At 35.8% G+C, this 21,142-nt stretch overlaps 1 protein-coding gene across 1 annotated transcript in view; it reads left to right on the top strand.

Moving 5' to 3' along the window:
* The first annotated feature begins 806 nt into the window (after positions 1-806).
* The window catches only part of CPXM2 (carboxypeptidase X, M14 family member 2), a 264,562-nt gene continuing 244,226 nt past the window's right edge, over positions 807-21,142 (top strand). The window contains exon 1 of the mRNA XM_051981609.1: positions 807-1,445. Within this exon, the coding sequence (XP_051837569.1) occupies positions 1,127-1,445 (319 nt within the window). The 5' untranslated portion in view covers positions 807-1,126. The remainder of the gene's footprint in view (positions 1,446-21,142) is intronic.

The following is a 21,142-nucleotide window of genomic DNA, read 5'->3' as shown; positions in this document are numbered from 1 at the left end:
GTGATACAGAAAATATTAATAACAAAGATTAAACTTGAATATTGCACTCACAGTAGGTTGTTAAACATTTAGTCTTGTATCCCCAAAGTCTTACATCTCATTTAAGCCAAGTAGGTCATTATTATCTGCCTCATTAAGGTGATCCTTAGGACAGTGCAAGACTAGGTTCCTGCAGGTGTGTGGAAGGATGTTGGCCCTTTTCTGTTCACATCCAGGAAGGGTTGGTAAGGTGATGGGGATAGTGGCAGATCTCCCCACGCAGCTTGACCAAACCAAGCTTTTGAAAAAGGAGAATGGGGGCAGGATGTGGAAGCAGAGAGAAATAAGAACCCTTGGTCTCAGAACTCTTCTTTTCTCCTCTTAGGGAACCCCCCCCCCCAAACCCTCCTCTCTCCTCTTCTTTTCTTACCAATGTCAGTCAGAAACTCTCGCCTTCTAGGTGGCAGACAAGGGGCGATTCAGGCCTACGGTCCAGTTAAATCATCTCCCACTCCCGAGAGGGATGGGGGGCACTTCTATTCCTTTTCTCTTTTTGTTTCAGCGCGTCTTCCTTGGACTACTGGGGAGGTGAAGTTGGACTAGGTCTCCGAGATTGCGAGGGCGTCCCCTTCTAGCACACCTGCCTGGGAGGCCCCTTCTCACAGCCCCACCTCATTCCCCAGTGGGCCAAGCTCCCCTGCCCTTCCCCCCCTTCCCCTGCCAGTTCCCCCGCCCTCCACCATCCTTTGGTCCCTTGCCTCCCTCCCCGCCCCCTCTCCCCACGCCTTGTGCGCGCCTCTGCCTGCCTGGCCCAGGCCAGAATCACATGCCCCGCGGGCTCTGTCTCAGTACTAGCCAGCTCCCGTCCGCTGTCCCGCTTCCAACTTTCCCCGCAGCTTCTTTTGCGCAAACTTGTCCCTCAGCGGGCAGACCCGAGCCTTGGTCGCCGGCGGGACCCAGCTCGCAGTGCGTCCCTCGCGCCGCGAGCTTTGGGCTTCCCCGGCTCCCAAGGTAGTCTGGTGCCCCTCACTCCCTGCCTGCAGAGTTTGGGATCAAGGTGGGCTGGTGGGGGTCGTCGGGAAAGTTTTGCTTTGCTTTGCTTTGTCTTTTTAAAGGAGTGTAAGGAGAGAGGAGGCGAGTTTTGAGAATGATGAGGGCAAGGGACTCTTGGACATCCCCTCTGGGGCTCGCTCTTTGGGTGTTGACCCTGACTTTAATGGGGGAAGTGACTCAAGGGCGAACCCTCGAAGATCAGGATTATTATATCCAGGAGATCCTGAACCGAGATCATTACTATGCCTTCCCCGAACCCGAGGAGGAGGCTGCCACAGAGCAGCCCAGAGAGGAAGCAGAGGAATTTGGGCGCCCCGAAGAGAAGCGGCAACCCCCCAAACTCAAGCCAACTAAAAAAGAGTTAAAGCCGAAGAAAGCCAAGAAGGAAAAATTGATTCTTGAGACACCTCCAGGTAACTCTCCCTTCCCTCCTCCAGCTCCTGCAAACCTCTATTTTTTTTTTTTTTTCTGCGCTTAAACAATTAATGAGACGGGACTAACAGAAGGATGCTGACGCGATTTTTCTCCTAAAGACTAAACTTCTGGTTGTTTTCTACCACCACCATCCGATCTCACTAGAGCTAGCTATTCACAGAAATCCAATAATTAAACTCCATTCCTTGGTTTCAGCAAATGTTTTCTTTCCCTCCTGTTTTGGGACTTTTATTTGCAATAAGATAACTTCGTTCTCAGATACCAGTTTCAAAACGCCCCAGGAAAGACTTTGCTGTTGCTTGCACAATTATGGTTTTGTCTTGAGTGAACTTCATATTTGTTTGGGAGGAGTTACTCTTTGATTTTACTAGAAAGGCTTCACAGGAAAAAGACACTCGAAGTTTTAATGAGACAATCTCTAAACTTCTTATTTCCTCCCCAGACCCCAGCCTCATCATCAATGTGCATTTTAATTCCAGGAAATCATATAAAAATCTCTGCAGCAATAGCAGGAATAACCTAGGATGAGATATTTGGGATGGTAGGCGGGGGAGGGGCAGCAAAGATTTCCCTTCGGAGTTTGTCAAGGCAGCTAAATTGTACAAGGGCTGGAGTAAGGGAGACATGAGTTCAACTCTTGTCATGAGACTTACTGGCCTACACACTTACTAGCAGTGTGACTCCTGACAAGTCACTTGCTTTCTGACTCAGTTCTTTCTTTTGTAAAATGGGGGTAATAATACTCTTACTTCCCTGGGTTCAAATGAGATAACATTTGTAAATTGCTTTACAAATCTTGAAGTGCTATATAAATGTTACTAATAATAGTCATCTTGCCCTCAGTAGGATTTTACCATAAACAGGGCATTTTTCTGGCTGTTAAAAATAGTCAAGCCATGACTTGGAATTAAAATATTCTATCCATTGCCTTACCACTTACATTATAATCATTGGATTATAATCTCTGGCAATTCACTCAACCACTATGATCCTCAGTTTTTTTTTTTTCATTTTTAAATTATGTGTATTTCCTACCTCCTAGGATTTGGGGGAGCTTCAGAATACTTAACATATCAAAAAGGCATATTTTAATGTGTTTAAACAGTTTTTATATTCTTGGGATATGTTAGATATGGGCATTGTTTTCAACAAGTGAGCTACAGAAGCAAAGAAAAAAATTAATGGGAAGAAATAGCTATTTTGGCAGCATTACAGAAGCAAAGTGTCCAGAATAGGGAGGTGGTAGTCCAAATCCATAGTGCCTTGATGAGATGAACATCTTGAGTATGATTTTGGGGGTAGGGTACATTAAAAGAAGGCCATTGAGGGATTGAAATGTGTCCAGAAAAGTGCAACTAAGATCTCAAAGGGCCTCAAGATCTTATCCTAGAAGTTGACTAACTCAGGATGCTTAGTTTGGAATAATGAAGATTTAGTAGGAACTTGAAAGCTGTTTTCAAGTATTTAAGGGGTTGTGTTGGGGAAAGAGCGATTTGATTTCTCCATGTCTTTAAAAGTTGTAAATCTAGGAACAATGGAAGGGAGGAGGGGGAAGATGCAGAGAGAGAATTCTTCTTAATATAAAGGTAATCTTCCCACTAATTAGAGATGGGTCAAAAGGGAGATTGGGATAGAGAGAATTTCCAGTTCAGAGGTGTCCAGTGTTTGGTTGAACATATATTGAAGGTGAAGGTTGAACATTTATTGAAGAACAAGTCTGCATCACCTTTTGTACAAGGTGGTTTATAATATTTTGGTCATGGAACAGAGACAGCTTTACACTATATTTGATGTACTTATTATATACAATCTACTATTAATGCCCTTAATTGAAAGGAACTACATTTAAGATATTTTTCACTTTTCTGCCACTTCTGGATTCTTGGAATCACAGAATTTGAGAACTATAGGAAATCTAGACAGATCATGAATTCAACTGATCCTGAAAGGGGATGTCTCTTAAAACATACATGACAAATGGTCTTTGAGCTTCAGCTTGAAGATCCCCACAATAGAGAACCAATTATCTTCTTTTTATTCTTTTTAAATAGTATTTTGTTTTTTTTTCCATTTACATGAAAAGATTTTTCAACACTCATTTTTTATAAGATTTTGAGTTCCAAATTTTTTCCCTCCTTCCTATTATCCTTCCCCAAGACACAATGAGATGTGGGTTATACATATGCAATAATGTTAAATATATTTCTACTTTAGTTATATTGTAAAAGAACAAACAATAAAAGGAACCCATTATCTTTTAAGTCACTTGTCACTTATGGATAACTAATTTTTAGAAAGTTTTAAAATAATATTTCTGTTCATTGCTTCTAATTCTGTTTCCTCTGTGACCAGCAATAAAAAGTCCAATCCCTCTTCCACATGGAAGACCTTCCTTTATTTTAACATGCTATTATATCTTATTTCTTGGGTTTTCTTTTGGTAGCTGGGCCTGTAAGTGTCTGGGTGGGAGCTGGAAGATGAGTGAACAGGGCAGTTGAAACATTTCTATTTGTTCCCTTGTTACTCCTATTGAGTCATTGCTGTTACGTTTTTCTCCTTATAAATCAATATTCATTCTTTGCTCTGGGAAAGAACACTGTATCTATAATTCTAATTTTTTAAGCTCTTAGTTCCCAACCAGAGATAGTATACTGGCAAAACATTTTAGTGTTATATTTATTTTTCTTAATTTGATGGGGATATTTTCTACCTCTCTCAATTGCTTTCTCTCAACTGCATTTCCAGTAAGTATGACAAAGGCTTAATTTGTTTTAAACACTTTATAAGAACAAGGTAATTTTCTATTTTAAGGAAAGGTGAATAGACTCTGTATGTGCTGTAAACAAAAATGTTTCAGCCTCTAATGTGAGAGCACAAGGGAGAGAGGGAGGTTATGATAGTATAGCTTGGGGTTTGTGGTTTGTTTAGCAACAGCAGAACCTGCCCCAATTTTTGTGAGGAAAACCACAGATATCCTTACTCCTAGAATTCAGTCCCTTTCCTTTTGTAAGCGCTACCTCCATCTGAATTCATGACTTTTTAGTTTCATGCAGTTTTCAAAGGCATCTTCTTTTCCCACTCTATGAGCTTTCTATTGAATCTTTTCAAGAATTTTTTCCCCTTTCCTTGTTTTTGGATTGGGAAAGTTTTTGCCAGCACAAAGACAGGGGTAAACTATGAAATTTTGTAAAATGAGGTTTACGTGACAAATTTGTAGACTTATTTGGAAGTGAGTGTAATCCCAGACTTGCTAGCAATGGTAGATCTGCATTTCCATAATAGAATACTAATTTCTAGATCATTTATGAACAGATTTTGTCAAAATTCACTATTGATGATATGCTGGATACAGCAAATTCTTAATGGAAAGAAGCATATACAGAAGTCTTTGAAAGCCTAGGCCTTAATTACAGAAAAGGAGTCACTTAAAGGAGTTAAATAAATTGTAAAAATTCAACCATGACAGGTGATCCCATCATGTGGTTGGAAGAAGTTCCTTAAATGACTCCAAAGAGAGTAATGTCATTGAGAATACCCCTGGATATCCCCCAATATATATATCACTTTCAATTAAGCTGAGTAATAAGAAATAATAGCTAACATTTGCATGGTAACTTAAGCCTTGTGAAATGTTTTACAAATATCTCACTTTTAATCTCACAATAAACCTGCTACTGTTTTTATTACCCCTATTCTACAGATGAGGAAACTGAGGCAGACAAGATTGAGTTACTTGCTCAGTGTCACACAGCTAGTAAATGTCAGATAGGATTTCAACATAGCTTTCAGATGCTTCCAGGTCCAGCACTCCAGTTCCATGCACAATACCACCTAGATTTGAAAAGTACACTATAACATTAAGAACTTGGACCCACTAAACCATTTAAGCCTGAAGGCACAGTCCTTTGGGAATTGTCTTGCAAGATCAAGTTGGAGGAGTACTGAAAGAATGTTGTATCTTTTCCAGGCCAAACATTCCCTGGTCTTTCCTTTAATCCTTATGTTAAATCTCAATCTTGTTCCAATTGTTTGAAATGAAGCACCACATATAATCATTCTCAGGGAAATCAATGTTGCCCAGAAAGTAGTTTAATTCTAAGTGTCTCCTCATGGTTGGACTGGCACTATTTTATAGCTTGAATGATGAAAGGAGCTGTTGCCCTTCAAAAATGTTCTGATCTGGGAAAAGCAGATTCAGATACCTTTGAATGTATTAATGATGAGTTGGCTAGATAAGGATGAACATAGTGTTTAATTGATATAGTTCCTCTGGTATTCAGGAACTTTACATATAGATTCATCACTTGCTGTTATGGTCTGTATTCATTCTCCCCCTTGGAACACTTTTAGCTCCCTCTTTCCTTCCCCATTCTTCCCTGAAATTGTTCCTTTTAGGGGAATGGTCCTTGTCTGACAAGGCTATGTATGTCATGTGATATAACAGAGTTGTTTATACTTTTAGTTTTTGGTGTATTGTCAGAATCACAGTATTTTTTAGCAGAAAAGGATTTAATTCAACCACCTTATTTTATTGAACTGAAAACTTCGGTCTAGAGAGAAGTGACTTACTTGAAGGATACAGTGTTAGAGGCAGAGCTGATGCTCTAATCCCTGGCTCTTTAATATTTCTGTTACTACTTCAAGCATGAAAGAGGCTTTCCTGTTTTCTCAGTTTAAATTTACTCATGAATATCAGGCACAAGTTCCATGTGGATAACAAATAAACAAACCATAAACTTTAAGATGGAGTCACAGTGTTTTTAAATGTTTACTTCTAAGTTCTGATCACACTTGCATTTAAGTTTGAAGAAAAGCTCCTGGAAATTCTTAGTTTCTTTTGTGGGTAAGAGGGATTTGAAAAGCAGGATCTCAGGTTTATGTATCTAGGGAATAAGTGTAGCAGTCAGATCAGGGAAGGTGACACTGATTTAATTACTTGTATAGCTCAGAGAATTGAGGAGAATCCAAAGCTTTCCTGTTTAGTGGATCATACAATTAGAACTAAAAGAGACCTTTAACCGGAAAGAGAACTGTGATCATCTAGTCCAATCCTTTCATTTTAAAGGAATTGGAGAACTAAGGTTCCAGAGAGAGATTGTGTCTTGAAAAGCCAGGATTCTAACTGAGGACTCCTGATTTCAAACCCAGCATTCTTTGTATTGTGTCACATTGAAGTTGAGGAGAATTTGTTTAAATATGTGGTGAAGTAGTGAGGGTCTGAACAGGAGAAAAGAGGGAGACCCACACAGTTTCCTTGAGAAAAACAATTCAGTTCATAAATACTTGTTAAATGATCAGTGTCTGCAAAGTGCTGTGCTGATAAACAGGACACAGACACTTATCTTATGGAGTTTATAGTCTATTACAACAAAATGATATATACAAACAACTGAGATACAGGGGAAAATGAGATAAAGCAAAGGGGAGATATAAGCAAAATGCTATAAAAATTTTTAGGAGGTCATTTTCTGTTGAAGGGTCAAGGAAGACTTTCTGAAGAAGGTAGGCTCTGAATTGATCTTTGAAGGAAAGGAAGGATGAAACATAGGGAAGCATAAATTTATCTGCTTTCATTCTGCCCATTCAGGGCAGTTTAAATAATGAAATTCTAAAGATGAGGGAAGAAGCAACAAACAACTTATAAATTATATCTAGTCTTTTGCTTGATATGTGAGTCTTTTCTATAACATTCCTAAAGAATGATCATTCAGCTCCTTTTTGAATACTAGGGAGGGGAGCTCATTATTTATCAAGTCAGGGCTAATCAGTCTTGGCTAGTATTAGAAAGACTGCAAAATTTTCATGGTCAGTAGTTTCAGTTCAAATCAGTGAGTATTTGTTATGAGACAATTCCAGACTGTTTTTAATTGTTACAAAGTTCTTCCCTTGTATTGAATTGAAATTTTCCTGAAGATACATCTCTCCTTATGATCCTAGTTCTTTTCTTTAGGGATTCATTTGATCACCTGCCATATGATAGCCAGCCTTTTGAGTATTTGAAGGGAGCTTCCATTTTTCCTCTTGGTATAGCTTAAGCTGGTCAAATGATGTCTGGAATGCCATGTTTTGCTCCAGGGAACCATATTTTGAGCATGAACACTGAAAAATTGTACTACACGTTGAGGATGGTGACCATCCTTTGGTTGAAGAAGAGATACAAATTTGCCAAATGAAGAAGAGTAGAAAATAAAATGGAATGCAGTCAAAGCAGTTCTTAAGGGAAATTTTCTGTCTCTAGATGTGTATTTGAATAAAAGAGAGAAAGAGAAATTAGTGAATTGAGCATGAAACTAAAAAAGCTAAAAAAAATTAAATTCCCTCAATTAAATACCAAATTTGAAGTTCTGAAAATAAAATGAAATATTAATAAAATTGAAAGTAAGAAAATTATTGAATTAACAAATAAAGCTAAGAGTTGGCTTTATAAAAAAAAACAAGTTAGATAAATATTTAGTCAATTTGATTATAAAAGAGAAAAAAAGAAAATCAAATTGCTAGTGTCAAAAAATGAAAAGGGTGAACTTACCACCAATGAAGAGGAAATTAAAGCAATAATTAGGAGCTATTTTGCCCAATTATATTCAAATAAACCTGATAATCTAAGTGAAATGAATGAATACTTATAAAAATATGGCTTGCCCAGATTAAGAGGAAGAAATAAATTATTTAAATAGTCCCATTTTAGAAAAAGAAATTGAACATTAACCAGCTCCCTAAGAAAAAATCCCCAAAGCCAGATTAATTTACAAGTGAATTCTACCAAACATTTAAAGAACAATTAATTCCAATGTTACATGAACTATATTTGGAAAAATAGGGGAAGAAGGAATCCCAGAATTTCTTTTATGACACAAATATGGTGCTGATATCTAAACCAAGTAGGGTCAAAACAGAGAAAGACAATTATAGACCAATTTCCCTAATGAACATTGATGCAAAAATCTTAAATATAATAATATAATATAATATAATAAATAATATAATAAAAATGACAATTCTACTTAAATTAATCTACTTATTCAATGCCATACCAATTAAACTGCCAAGAAAGTACTTAATAGAGCTAGAAAAAAATAATAACAAAATTCTTCTGGAAGAACAAAATGTCAAGAAATTCAAGGTAATTAATGAAAAAAATACAAGTGAAGGTGGTCTAGCTATATCAGATCTAAAACTATATTAAAAAGCACACTCATCAAAACCATTTAGTATGATTAAGAAATAGAATAGTGGATCAATGGAATGAGTTAGGTCCATAAAACACAATGTCAATGACTATAATCATCTAGTGTTTGATAAACCTAAAGACTCCAACTTCTAGAATAAGAACTCACTATTTGACAAAAATTGTTGGGAAAATTGAAAAATAGTGTGGCAGAAACTAGGCATTGACCCACATCTAATAACCTATACAAAGATAACGTCTAAATGGCTTTATGATTTGGGCATAAAGGGAGATACTATAAGCAAGTTAGAAGAATATGGGATAGTCTATCTCTTAGTTCTGTGAATAAGGAAGGAATTTATGGCTAGAGAACTAGAGAACATTATAAAATGCACAATTTTGATTATATTAAATTAAAAAAAGTTTTATTCAAACAAAACCAATGCAGATACGATTAGAAGGGAAACAGAAAACTGGGGGAAATCTTTACATCCAAGGACTCTGATAAAGACCTCATATCTAATATATAGAGAGAATTTATTTAGATTTATAAGAATACAAGCTATTCTCCAATTGATAAATGGTCAAAGGATATTAACAGATAATTTTCAGATGAAGGAATTAAAGCCATTTCTAGTCATATGAAAAAAAAATACTTTAAATCACTACTAATTAGAGAATGCAAATTAAGACAACTCTGAGATACCACTACATACCTCTAAGATTGGCTAAGATGACAGGACAGATTATGATAAATGTTGAAGGGAATGTGAGAAAACTGGAACACTAATACATTGTTGATGGAATTGTGTACCTTTTCAACCATTCTGGAGAGCAATGTGGAACTATGCCCAAAGGGCCATCAAACCGTGTCTCTACTGGATTTGTATTCCAAGGAAATCATAAAAAAGGGGAAAAAAACCTCACATGTGCAAAAAATTTTTGTAGTGGCAAGGAACTGGAAAGTGAGTGGATGCTCATCAGTTGGAGAATGGCTGAATAAGTTATGGTATATGAATATTATGGAATATTACTCTTCTATAAGAAACAATCAGCAGGAAAATTTCAGAAAGGCCTGGAGAGACCTACATGAACTGATGCTACGTGAAGTAACTAGACTCAAGAGAACATTGTACAAGATTAAGACAACAAGATCACAAGATGATTAACTCTAATGGACTTAGCTCTTTTCAATCATTAAATAATTCAGGCTAATTCCAATAGACTTGTAATGGAAACAGCCATCTGCATCCAGAAAGAGGACTATGGAGAATGAATGTGGATCACAACATAGCATTTTCACCTATTTTTGTTTGCTTACTTTTTTTTTTCTTTCTCATTTTTTTTCCTTTTTGATCTGATTTCTTTTGTAAAGCATGAAAAATGTGGAAATATGTTTAGAAGAAATGAACGTGTTTAACCTATATTCTATGGGAGGGGCAGGAAAGGAGGGAGCAAAATTTTGAACACAAAGTTTTGCAAGAGTGAATACTTTACGTGTATTTGGAAAATAAAAAAATATTATTTAAAAATACTCCATCAATATATCTTATGCCATGGTTTCCCATATTTAAGTTGCAATTCAATAAAATTTAGAAATATTATAAAAAATAAAAGGAATGCTCAGGCTGGAGAAAAGAAGTTGGGAGATATGGGAACATTTTTGAGGGAAGTCATTGTGCATCATGTAGTAGAAGAATTAGACTTATTTTGTCACTCAAAAATATAAGATCAATTACCAGAATTTATATGAAATCACTTTGCCTAATTCTATAGTGAGTTAATTAATAAACATCTATTAAGTGCCTATTATATGCCAGGCACTGGAAATATAAAAGAAGGACTGTCTCTGTCCTAAGGGATTCAGAATCTAAAGTGGGAGGTAACCTGAAAAAATTATGCAAACAAGCTATGTACAGAATAAATTGGAGTGAGTTTTCTGTCACTTGAAATGTCTATAGAAGACTTGGATGATCATCTTTCAAGAATATCCATCCATCTCTCTCTCTCTCTCTCTCTCTCTCTCTCTCTCTCTCTCTCTCTCTCTTTCTCTTTCTGAATGTTTATCTATTTATTTTTCTATCTCTTCAAGTCTCTCTGTTTATCTTCCTGTCTTTGTGTCTGTCTGTCTGTCTATCTATCTATCTATCTATCTATCTGTGTCTGAATGCCTGCCTGTCTAGCTATCATTCTATTTTTGTCTACATGTCTATCTTCCTGTCTTTGTGTCTGTTTATCTATATATCTTCCTTTGTGTCTGTCTATCTATCTACCTATATCTGAATGCCTGCTTACCTAGCTATCTATCATTCTATTTCTGTCTGCATGTCGATCTTCCTATCTGTGTCTGTCTGTCTATGTCTAAATGTCTGCCTGTCTATCATTCTATTTTTGTCTGCATTTCTGTGTATCTTCCTATCTTTATATCTATCCATATATCTGTTTTCTTGTCTTTGTGTCTGTCTGCCTGCCTCTCTGTCTACCTGCCTATCTATCTAGCTGTCTATCATTCTATTTCTGTGTGCATGTCTATCTATCTTCCTCTCTTTGTGGCTGTCTGTCTGTCTGTCTATCTATCTATCTATCTATCTAGCCAACTATTTTGAAGAGAAAATTTCTATATATGGGGGACAAATGGATTAATATGCCTCTCAATGCCTTTGTATCTCATAAAGTCATAGAATCTCAATCTGTGTTATTATAAAAGAAAAGCAGCAGATTCTTTTCATGAGGCTTAGTGGCAAATCTCTATCCCAGTAACTAAGCAGTATAATTTTAGGCAACTTTTTCTTTCTAAGCCTCATTTCTTCAACTTCCCCTGCCTGAATACTAGGAAGGCAAGGATGCTTTAATGTCTTGAGGAATGTGATTTCTAATCTAATTTAATGGAAAGAACTCTGGATTTTAATTTAGAGGGCCTGAGTTTTTATGTCTTAGCTACTTCCTAAATGTGTAAACAGATCACTTAAAATTTCTGGGTCTCGGTTTTATCTTTTTATCTTTCAAAGGAGAGAATCAGGCTAGATCATTTCTAAGATCCTTTCTACATCTAAAATTATGAGTCTGCTGATATTTTATAAATCATCAAATTAGTGGAGGATTTTGCACTTATTGGAAGTTTAATGAATAGTGGTTAGATGAATGGTGACTAAGGCCTTGCAATACACTGAAATCCTGAAATTATTTACAGTCTTAGAATATGCTGCATGTTTCCTCCAAAAAAGAGAGAGGAGGCAAGAATGGAAGAAAAAAATGGAAATCAAAGTCTTAAAAAAAGTAAATATTGAGAATTTAAAACAAAAATAAAATATGTGACATGATTTTAATATAAATCATTTATTTCCAAGTTGTTGAAAATTATTATGAGCATGTTGCATATAATGATCCCAAATTAACCAGAATATTCCATTTGCTTTCTGAACCTCAAAATATCACTAAATTTTAGTAGGCCACAGCCCATAACAAAGGCCACACAATGCTCCCATAAGAATTTAAAAATCAATTTTAATGGTTTAATATCCTAACAATTTGTTAATATGTGAACATTTGCCTTCTATCCTTTTAAATCCTTATTCAAATATCATTTCCTCTATCTAATCTCCCTCAAACTCCTCTTCTAGTGAGCTCCCAATTGTGCCTTGAATTTAGGGTTCACTGCCTTTATGTAATCAGCATGGCTTATGTTATTTTTCATCTTTCAGTGTTAATATTATATCCCTTTCCATGATAGCAGAGACTATGTCTTATCTAAACCTTGTAGGGTCTAGTGTTATTTAGTAATTTCTGAATTTCTATTTTTGAATTCTGTTCCTGGTGAGGTTGTTATCAAGCCCCTAGATAGTTTGAATCTCAAGTTAATAGATTAAGATTCAGAATGGTATAGTTAGAAAGGGCATAATAAGGAACCAAGATGTTAGAGAATGGACAGGTTTTTGTTCGAGTTCTTCCTGGCTTCCCTCAGATCAACACCAAATCAAGCCTCTGATTTCAGAGTGACATTACCCACAATTATTTGCAGTGTAACAAATTTCCAGCAGAAGTTATTTTGGAAGAACTTCAGGAAAGGTCTTTCTCAATCAGACAGGATGGAGTTACAGCTCAGCACAGTCATAGTGCAGCACAATTTAGGGAGACCCAGGGCAGAGAGGCTTTTGCTCTGGGGGACTCTAGTAGGAGATTATTAACCAAAATATAGCAGCATCTGCTACTCTGTCCTGTAGATCAGCAAATCAGCTTCAGCATAACTACAGAAGGCAAATGGTGAGTCCATTTCCCAGCCTAGCAAGTGACATTTGACCACGCTTATCCAAATACAAAAGGGCTGGTCCTGGGGCAGCATGAAGCCCCTGACATCTGTAGAGGAAGCTTGGGATAATTTCCCCTTTACCCTAAGAATAGATCTCAACCTTTAAAAATTAGCATATATATCCCAAAGAAATACTAAAGAAGGGAAAGGGACCTGTATGTGCCAAAATGTTTGTAGCAGCCCTGTTTGTAGTGGCTAGAAACTGGAAAATGAATGGATGCCCATCAATTGGAGAATGGCTGGGTAAATTGTGGTATATGAATGTTATGGAATATTATTGTTCTGTAAGAAATGACCAGCAGGATGAATACAGAGAGGACTGGCGAGACTTACATGAACTGATTCTAAGTGAAATGAGCAGAACCAGGAGATCATTATACCCTTCGACAACGATATTGTATGAGGACATATTTTGATGGAAGTGGATTTCTTTGACAAAGAGACCTGAGTTTCAATTGATAAATGACGGACAAAAGCAGCTACACCCAAAGAAAGAACACTGGGAAACGAATGTGAACTATCTGCATTTTTGTTTTTCTTCCCGGGTTATTTATACCTTCTGAATCCAATTCTCCCTATGCAACAAGAGAACTGTTCGGTTCTGCAAACATATATTGTATCTAGGATATACTGCAACATATCCAACATATAAAGGACTGCTTGCCATCTAGGGGAGGGGGTGGAGGGAGGGAGGGAAAAAAATTGGAACAGAAACGAGTGTCAATATAAAGTAATTATTAAATAAAAATTAAAAAAAAATCAGCATAAATAAATAAATAAATAAATAAAAATCAGCAAAAAAAAAGCAAAAATAACTTTAATTATAGATAGCTTTTATGGAGAACCCTCAAACCCTTAGGACACTACATGCAAAACATCTCCAGATGAAGGCTCAGAGGATATTTATAAGTTTGTCTCCATCTCACAAGGCTCTGTTGGAGGAATTCAGAAAGGATCTTAAAAGTGAATTAAAAGAAAAATGAAGAAAGGAAATGAGAGCTCTAGAAAAGGAAACACAAAAAATTGTCTTAAGAAAATCACTCTTGAACAAAAGTTTTGGTGAAATTGGAAAAAAAGAAAATAACTTCTTGAAAAAAATTAGTGAAAAGGGGAAAAAAATCAATAAACAAACAATTCATTTAAAAATGTAATTGGCCAAATGCAAAAGGAGGTAAAAAAGCTAACTGAAGAAAATAATTCACAAATGGAAGCAATGACTTAATGAAACATCAAGAATGAGTCAAACAAAACCAGAAATAATGAAAAAGAAGAAAATATAAAATGCCTCATTGGAAAAAAAACAAACTGACTTGAAAATAGATCCAGGAGAGACAACCTAAGCATTATTGGATTAATTGAAAATGATGATGAATAAAGGAGCCTAGACATCTTTCAAAAATTTATCAAAGAAAATTGTCCTGGTGTCCTAGAACCTAGAATGCTGCCCTGGGACTGATGCTTCTGGTTTTTATATGTTGGGTGAGCGTGGCCAAATCTCACTTGCTATGCTGGGAATCAGGGACTCACCCATTTGCTTTTTGTAGTGATGTTGGAGGTGATCTGCTGATCCACTGGCTTCTGAACTGGGACAGAGTAGCAAATGCTGCTGTATTTTGGCTACTAACCTCCAACTAGATTCCCCCAGAGCAAAAGCCTCTCTGCCCTGTGTCTCCCTACACTGTGCTATGTGAAATAGCCATTGAAGGAATCCATCAATCACCTCCTGAAAGAGACCCCAAAATGAAAACTCCAAGGAATATTGTAGCAGAATTCCAGAATCACATCAAGGAGAAATACTGCAAGCAGTCAGAAAGAAACAATTCAAATATCAAGGAGACACAATCAGTATTACCCAGGACCTAGCAGCTTCCACCTTAAAGGATCAAAGGGCCTAAAATATGATATTTTGGAAGGTAAAAGAACTTGGACTATAGTCAAGAATCAACTTTCTAGCAAAATTAAGCATTATCTTTCAGAGAAAAAGACAGACATTCAATGAAATAGAGTCTTTTCATTTATTTTTTGATGAAAAATCCAGAGATGAACAGAAAATTTGATCTTCAAATACATAATTTAAGAGAAATATAAAAAGGTAAAAAGTAAGAAAAAATGAAAGCTTTTTAAACTTTAAAATATATTCTTATATGAAAAGACATGTTTAACTTGAGAATTTTCTCTTTGTTAGTGGTATACTTAGAGGGTGTAGGTATAATTTGATTTTATTGTGATGATATAAAAAAGAAACTAGGGATGGAAAAAGGATTGTACTTGAAGAAGAGAGGAGTGGTAAATGGGGTAAATTTTGGTAAAACTGGGACCTATTACAGTTGAAGAAAAGAAAGGAAGGATATGAGCATTGTGTGAATCTTAATCTCATCATATTTGGCTCAAAGAGAAAATATCAGACATGTTTATTTTAATTTAGAAATTTGTCTCCTCTTATAGGGAAGTAGAAGGAGAAAGGGGAAAGGAAAGAGGGAAATAATAGAAGAAAGAATGGAAGTAGAATGGGAAAAGGATAAGAAAGGAGGGAGAGGCTGTAAAAAGGAGAGCAGATTGAGAGAGGTGGTGATCAGAAGGAGTACCTATTTATGATTTTTTAAATGGATGTACTTCAAAGAATAAAATAATATTTTGCTTTGATTTTTGGTTTTCAAAAATTATATATTTACTAGAAATGTTGAATTAAAATCTGTGCATCATAAAAATATATCTGAATTCTATTTCCAGTTTCACCATTGATTCATTCTGTGATCTCAGGCAATTTACTTGCTTTTTATCATTTCCTTCATCTATAAAATCATAAGGTTGGACTAGGTGATGTCTTGAGGTCCCTTCTTGAATTAATGATCTATGACTCTAGTAATTTCTATAGAATCATTTTGCATGGATGCCTTTCTTTTGACCCTGATCCATTATTTACATAATAGCATCAGTCTCAAAAATGATTTTATTTTATCCACAAAAAAGGTCAAAATAGTAAAAATAATAAATAAATAAAATAATCAAGAAAGTTTATTTAAAAATATGACCCATCTCATCCAAATATCCAAATATCACATATTTTAGTTTTAGCACATCCAAAATGTTGCTAAGCTCCCTTTTCTTTTGTTAATATCCTGGGAAAGTAACATGCCAACCTGTTGTAAGGTAGAATTGGGTGACAGATAAATAGCTTTTTGGTGTCACAGGCTACATATACACTAGATTCCTAGGGACTACTCTTCCTTAAGTGAGGAAAAACCATTTCCCCGTACTGATATTTCATCTCACCAGTCTCAATAGCTCAACAGCTACTTTATTTAAAACTTAAATACAAAGTAGGAAAAGAAAAAAAAATGCCATATGCACAGCGGAACAACAAGATATGATTCAAAATATGAAATAACAAATTTTCATTTCAAGAAAGCCTATATAATAAATACTACACAATGTGTTCAGAGCTGTTCATCTTTTCTCTGATTCTTTGTGGGTTTTCTTTTGTTCTCTGCTGTGAACTTTTTACTTTTATCTTCCCCCCTTTTCTCAGGGATATATATATATATATATATATAATGTATATATATATATATATATAGAATCATACAGATATATCATATATACATTTATATAAGGGCATATTAGACTTGTTTGTCCACTGTTTCCCTGAAAATAAATAATATCATCTTTCATAAGTCCAAATCTTTTCATATTTTTCAAAAATCTACCCACTCTTCATTTCCTGCACCACAGCAACATTCTAACCTCATATCATCTCCTTATTTCCTATCATTTCTGTTTAATACTCCAACTTCAGTCATTAGAGGCTGTGCATAGCAAGTCTTATGCCCCTTCCTTGAGGTATCATTTAAAATAATCCAAGATTGCTTCTGTATGTTCTTGCTGCTCTCCCCATAAAACAAAGTCTTCTCTTTCCCCATATTCTTAGTTCCTTCAAGCAATCCTTATATAATATCCCTTTAGGCCTTTCACCATCTTGGTTATTCTCTTTTGAATATTCTTCATAGACTTGTTGAATGTCAGACCAGGAAGGAAATTTAGAGCTCATTTGGCCCAACTATTTCATTTTATAGAGAATGTAACTGGAGACCTTTTCTTCGACTGGAGTCCTATTCTTTAATTCACAACTGAAGTTTAACTCAGATAGCATCTCCATGTTTCCTTTCCTCTTTTCACCAACTCTCCATCTTCCTATCAGTAATAATCACATAGGTAACTCATTCAGTTGCCATGCACTTACCATAAAGCATTGTGAATTCTATCAACCTTGAGGTTTTCTCTTTACTACACTACAGGTTCTTTGTTGTCCAAGACCATAGTAATAGCTGATATTTGTGTCTCCCTTAATTCTAGCACTGAATTCTGCTCACAATGTATACTTATTAGATAATTGTGTTCTAATTGAATTTCTTGAGGTGACACAGAAGTTCAGTAAAAGAAACAAAACTGAAGTCTAGATTTCTAAATTTTTCTATATCTTCATTATGAAACAGAGACTTGATTCTATTTCTGTGATAGGCAGATACCAATATGATAAGGCAAGTGCTTTGCAATACATAAAGCACCATTGTATAAATTTTATATAATTTGTCAAGTCATAAAGGGATTTCCTCACAGATCTCCCTACTTTTTTTTATTTGTTGTAAAATAGAAAACTCCAGTTGCAAAGCTTATTGGATCATACTCTATCCTTGGGTATCTGTGTGGTCAGTTGGATTGATCTGAGGATTTAAATGCACCATCCTTGGGAGGCTTCCTTTGCACCAGGATGGGTATTAAGAGACAGGGTATTCTGGGGAGACCCAGACCAGTCCAGAACAGTATTGTTTAATAATCCAATACTTGTTTAAAAGGAGATCACCAGAGAATAGTCCCCAAACAATTTGTAGTTGACATTGTGTTCTTTTTTCTTTTTTTAAACATCTTTTTTCATAGATTGCATACTTACCAAAGACACAAAGATGGAAAAAAAAATAGCTAATGCATTGGATAACAGAGACAGGATTTTTACAGACTAGAACATGAGACTAAATCTTAAAGGATGAGATTTGTGGCAATAAATAAAATCATATACACTGATTTACAAAATAAATTTCTCCAGGACAAGATGGAGGAGGTGACTAGATTATAGTGGTGTTATGAAAGCCCTCAAAAGTTATTGGAATCTCAAATGGAATTAAAATAAGTAAAATGTCTAGAACTATTAAAATGATTGTTCTATTTATTATTCATCAGCAATATTGTGGTCAATTCTATATACCACATTTTAAAAATACCATTCATGAGCCTGAATGTGTCCAGAAGAAGATAACAAAGAGGTCACAGGCCATGCCTTATGTAGTTGATAAAACCCAGAGTCATTTAGCCTGGAAAAGAAAAAGCTTGATAGCAGTAGGGATGGTGAAAATTGTGTGGTCTAAAATTAAAGAAACTGAGCCACAATTACAAGACAATAATACTTTATTAAAATGTCTATAGTCCCCTTATATCATCCTCATAATGTGAGATGCTACTTTCCTCCAGGGTCTTAGTTTTATGATGCTCAATGCCTAGATAGTACAAATGAATCAAAGCAAAAATACAGAATCTCATTGATGCATAAAACTTACCCTTGATCTCCAGAATGGTTCACATTAAAAACAGATTTCCATAGGTTGACAAACAAACAGATGAGCAGACCTTGACAGACCCATTTTGATCTTTCAGGAGATCTTACTAAGTTGATGAACAGACCCAGGGGCTAGATTTATAAACTGATATAAAAAACATCTACAGTCACCAAAGGACCAGTAAAAAGTCATACCACAGTCTGGCAAACAAAATCACTTATTGTGCAAATTTTCATGGTCATCTCCCCATGTTGGGCAAGAGATGGATGATGTGGGATGGAGGGACAACAAAAATAGCTGGGGGTCTTTCCATGTCACCTCCACTACACTGGGCTTGGTCACCATACCAAGGCAAAAACAAGTCTTTTAGTTAGCTTGCCATGATTAAGCAAGTGAAATTGCAGTCTGCAGGGCACAGGTCTGGAGCCTGATATATAGAATTTATAAACATTAACCCTATAGAATCATATTGAATTGATTAATACTGCTTAGAATAAAAGTGGGGTTCAATTAATCATCAATCATAAAATGACAACTGTTTCAAGTATCTAAACAGCTGTCACATGAATGAAAGATTAGAGAAAGGAAGGGAATAAACATTTATTAAGTAACAGTTATGTTCCAGAAATCATGATAAGAGATTTACAAAGGTTGTACCATTTAATAAAGTTAGACTTATTGTTCTTGGCCTCAGTAAGTCTGAAGAATTTGGAGTGACAGTCGAATAAAAGGAGATTTTATCTCAATATAAAGGCAAATTTCCATATTCAGAAGTGAAATGCACTATTGGTGAATTTTGTGAACTTTCCTTCACTGGAAGGGGAGCCTGTTTGACTATTTTTGGGGTACCTTACAGAAGGGATTCTTGTCAAAGTATGGGTTGGAGTGGATGTACTTTGTGGTTCTCAACTGTAAAATTCTGTGACTATTTATTGTTTGTGTCATTCCTCAAGTCAAGGCTTTGACTTTTTACATAATTAAAAATAAAGTTATATTTATTTCTAATAGTCCCCTTGGACAATAAAAATAGATGACAATGTCAAGAAATGCAGTCATTCAAGTATTAAATACCTACTATGCACAAAGTGTTAGGTGCTAGAACAATTACAATGTCTTCCTGTCTTGAGTTTGTATTCTACTGGGGGAGTACATACATACATACATTATAATACATATTAAAGAAAGTCAGGCAGAGCAAAAATATTTTAACTTATTGAGAGATAAATAACTTCTGTCTGAGGAGGGAGAAAATCAAGGAAAGCTCTCTGCAGGAGATGCCAGTTCGGATCAAGCCTTAAAGGGGAGGTGGGATGCCACCATCCATCAACTGGTCTATAAACATTTATTAAACTTCTAGTCTACTGGCTTACATATTAGCAGCTAGGTGACATAATAGATAAAAACACTGGCCTTGGAGTCAGAGAGATCTGAATTTGAATTCTCCCTCAGATACCATTTCTATCTATAACTATCTTTAACATAGAAGTAATTACTCAGTCTCTTTCATCCTGGCTTTCTGAAATTTTAAAAATGAGTGATAATAACCTTGATCTTTCAGGTTTATTGTGAGAATCCAGGGAAATCACATGTAAATCTTTGCACATCTCAGAGCTCTATAAAAATACTAGATAATGTTAGTAAAATTACTTGCTGCTTATCACATGCAAAGCTTCATCTCATACCCCAATGTCTGAGCACTGGTAGATCCTACACATACAGTCCTTTCCATCCTAACTTTCTTATCTTGGAAGCCCTGATTTTAAGACTGAATTCAAACACCACCTAATTCTGGTTTTTCCTGATCCCTCGAAGCAATGAGAGCCCTTAATTCTAAGGCTAACTTCAATCCATTTTGCTTGTTCAGTTTATATATGTAAACTGCCTGAGGACATGGACTTTTCTTGCTGTTTCTTGCTGTGAGAGTGGGGTTGAGTAAATCAATGACCTTAAAGTGAGTGTTAATATGCAGTGTCCTAATACCTTATTCAGATGATAACATTTCTTTATTGATTAGTCTTAGGCTTTAGCCTCAATAGGAAAAAAAAAAATCCTAGATCAATTTAGATGTCTTTGGAAGCCAATAGATTATAGGGTTAAATAGAAAATGTGTTCAGATTGGTTGAGGAAGTTTGATCACATCCTGTGTGAGACTAATTATGACCTATTCAAGATTGAGGGGCTCAAGTATCTTGAGTGTCTGGCAGCACACAGGAACTTCCAGCCAAGCCCCCGAGAAGGAATCACTTGAGAAAAAAGATGGGGGAAAATACTTTGAGCAGAGCCTTGGTCTCTTCTTGCTTGTCCCTTTCTTGTCTAGAGAAGGACCTCATGAACTTTGAAGGGCTTTTTGATCTTCTGAGAACTAGAGGATTTGATCAAATAGTGGCAGTTAGGTAGCCAAGTAGATAGAGCACCAGGTCTGGAATCAGGAAGACTCATCTTCATAAGTTCAAATTCAAACTGAGACACTTAGTAACTGTGTTATCTTATTTGTCTCAGTTTCCTACTTTGTAAAATGAATTGGAGGAGGAAATGGCAATCTATCTTAGGCAAGAAGACCGTGAATGGGTTCACAAATAATCTCAACAACAACAC

The sequence above is a fragment of the Antechinus flavipes genome, chromosome 2 (genome assembly GCF_016432865.1).
Source record: "Antechinus flavipes isolate AdamAnt ecotype Samford, QLD, Australia chromosome 2, AdamAnt_v2, whole genome shotgun sequence".
NCBI classification, from domain to species: domain Eukaryota; kingdom Metazoa; phylum Chordata; class Mammalia; order Dasyuromorphia; family Dasyuridae; genus Antechinus; species Antechinus flavipes.
This window is presented reverse-complemented; position numbering and strand designations above follow the sequence as displayed.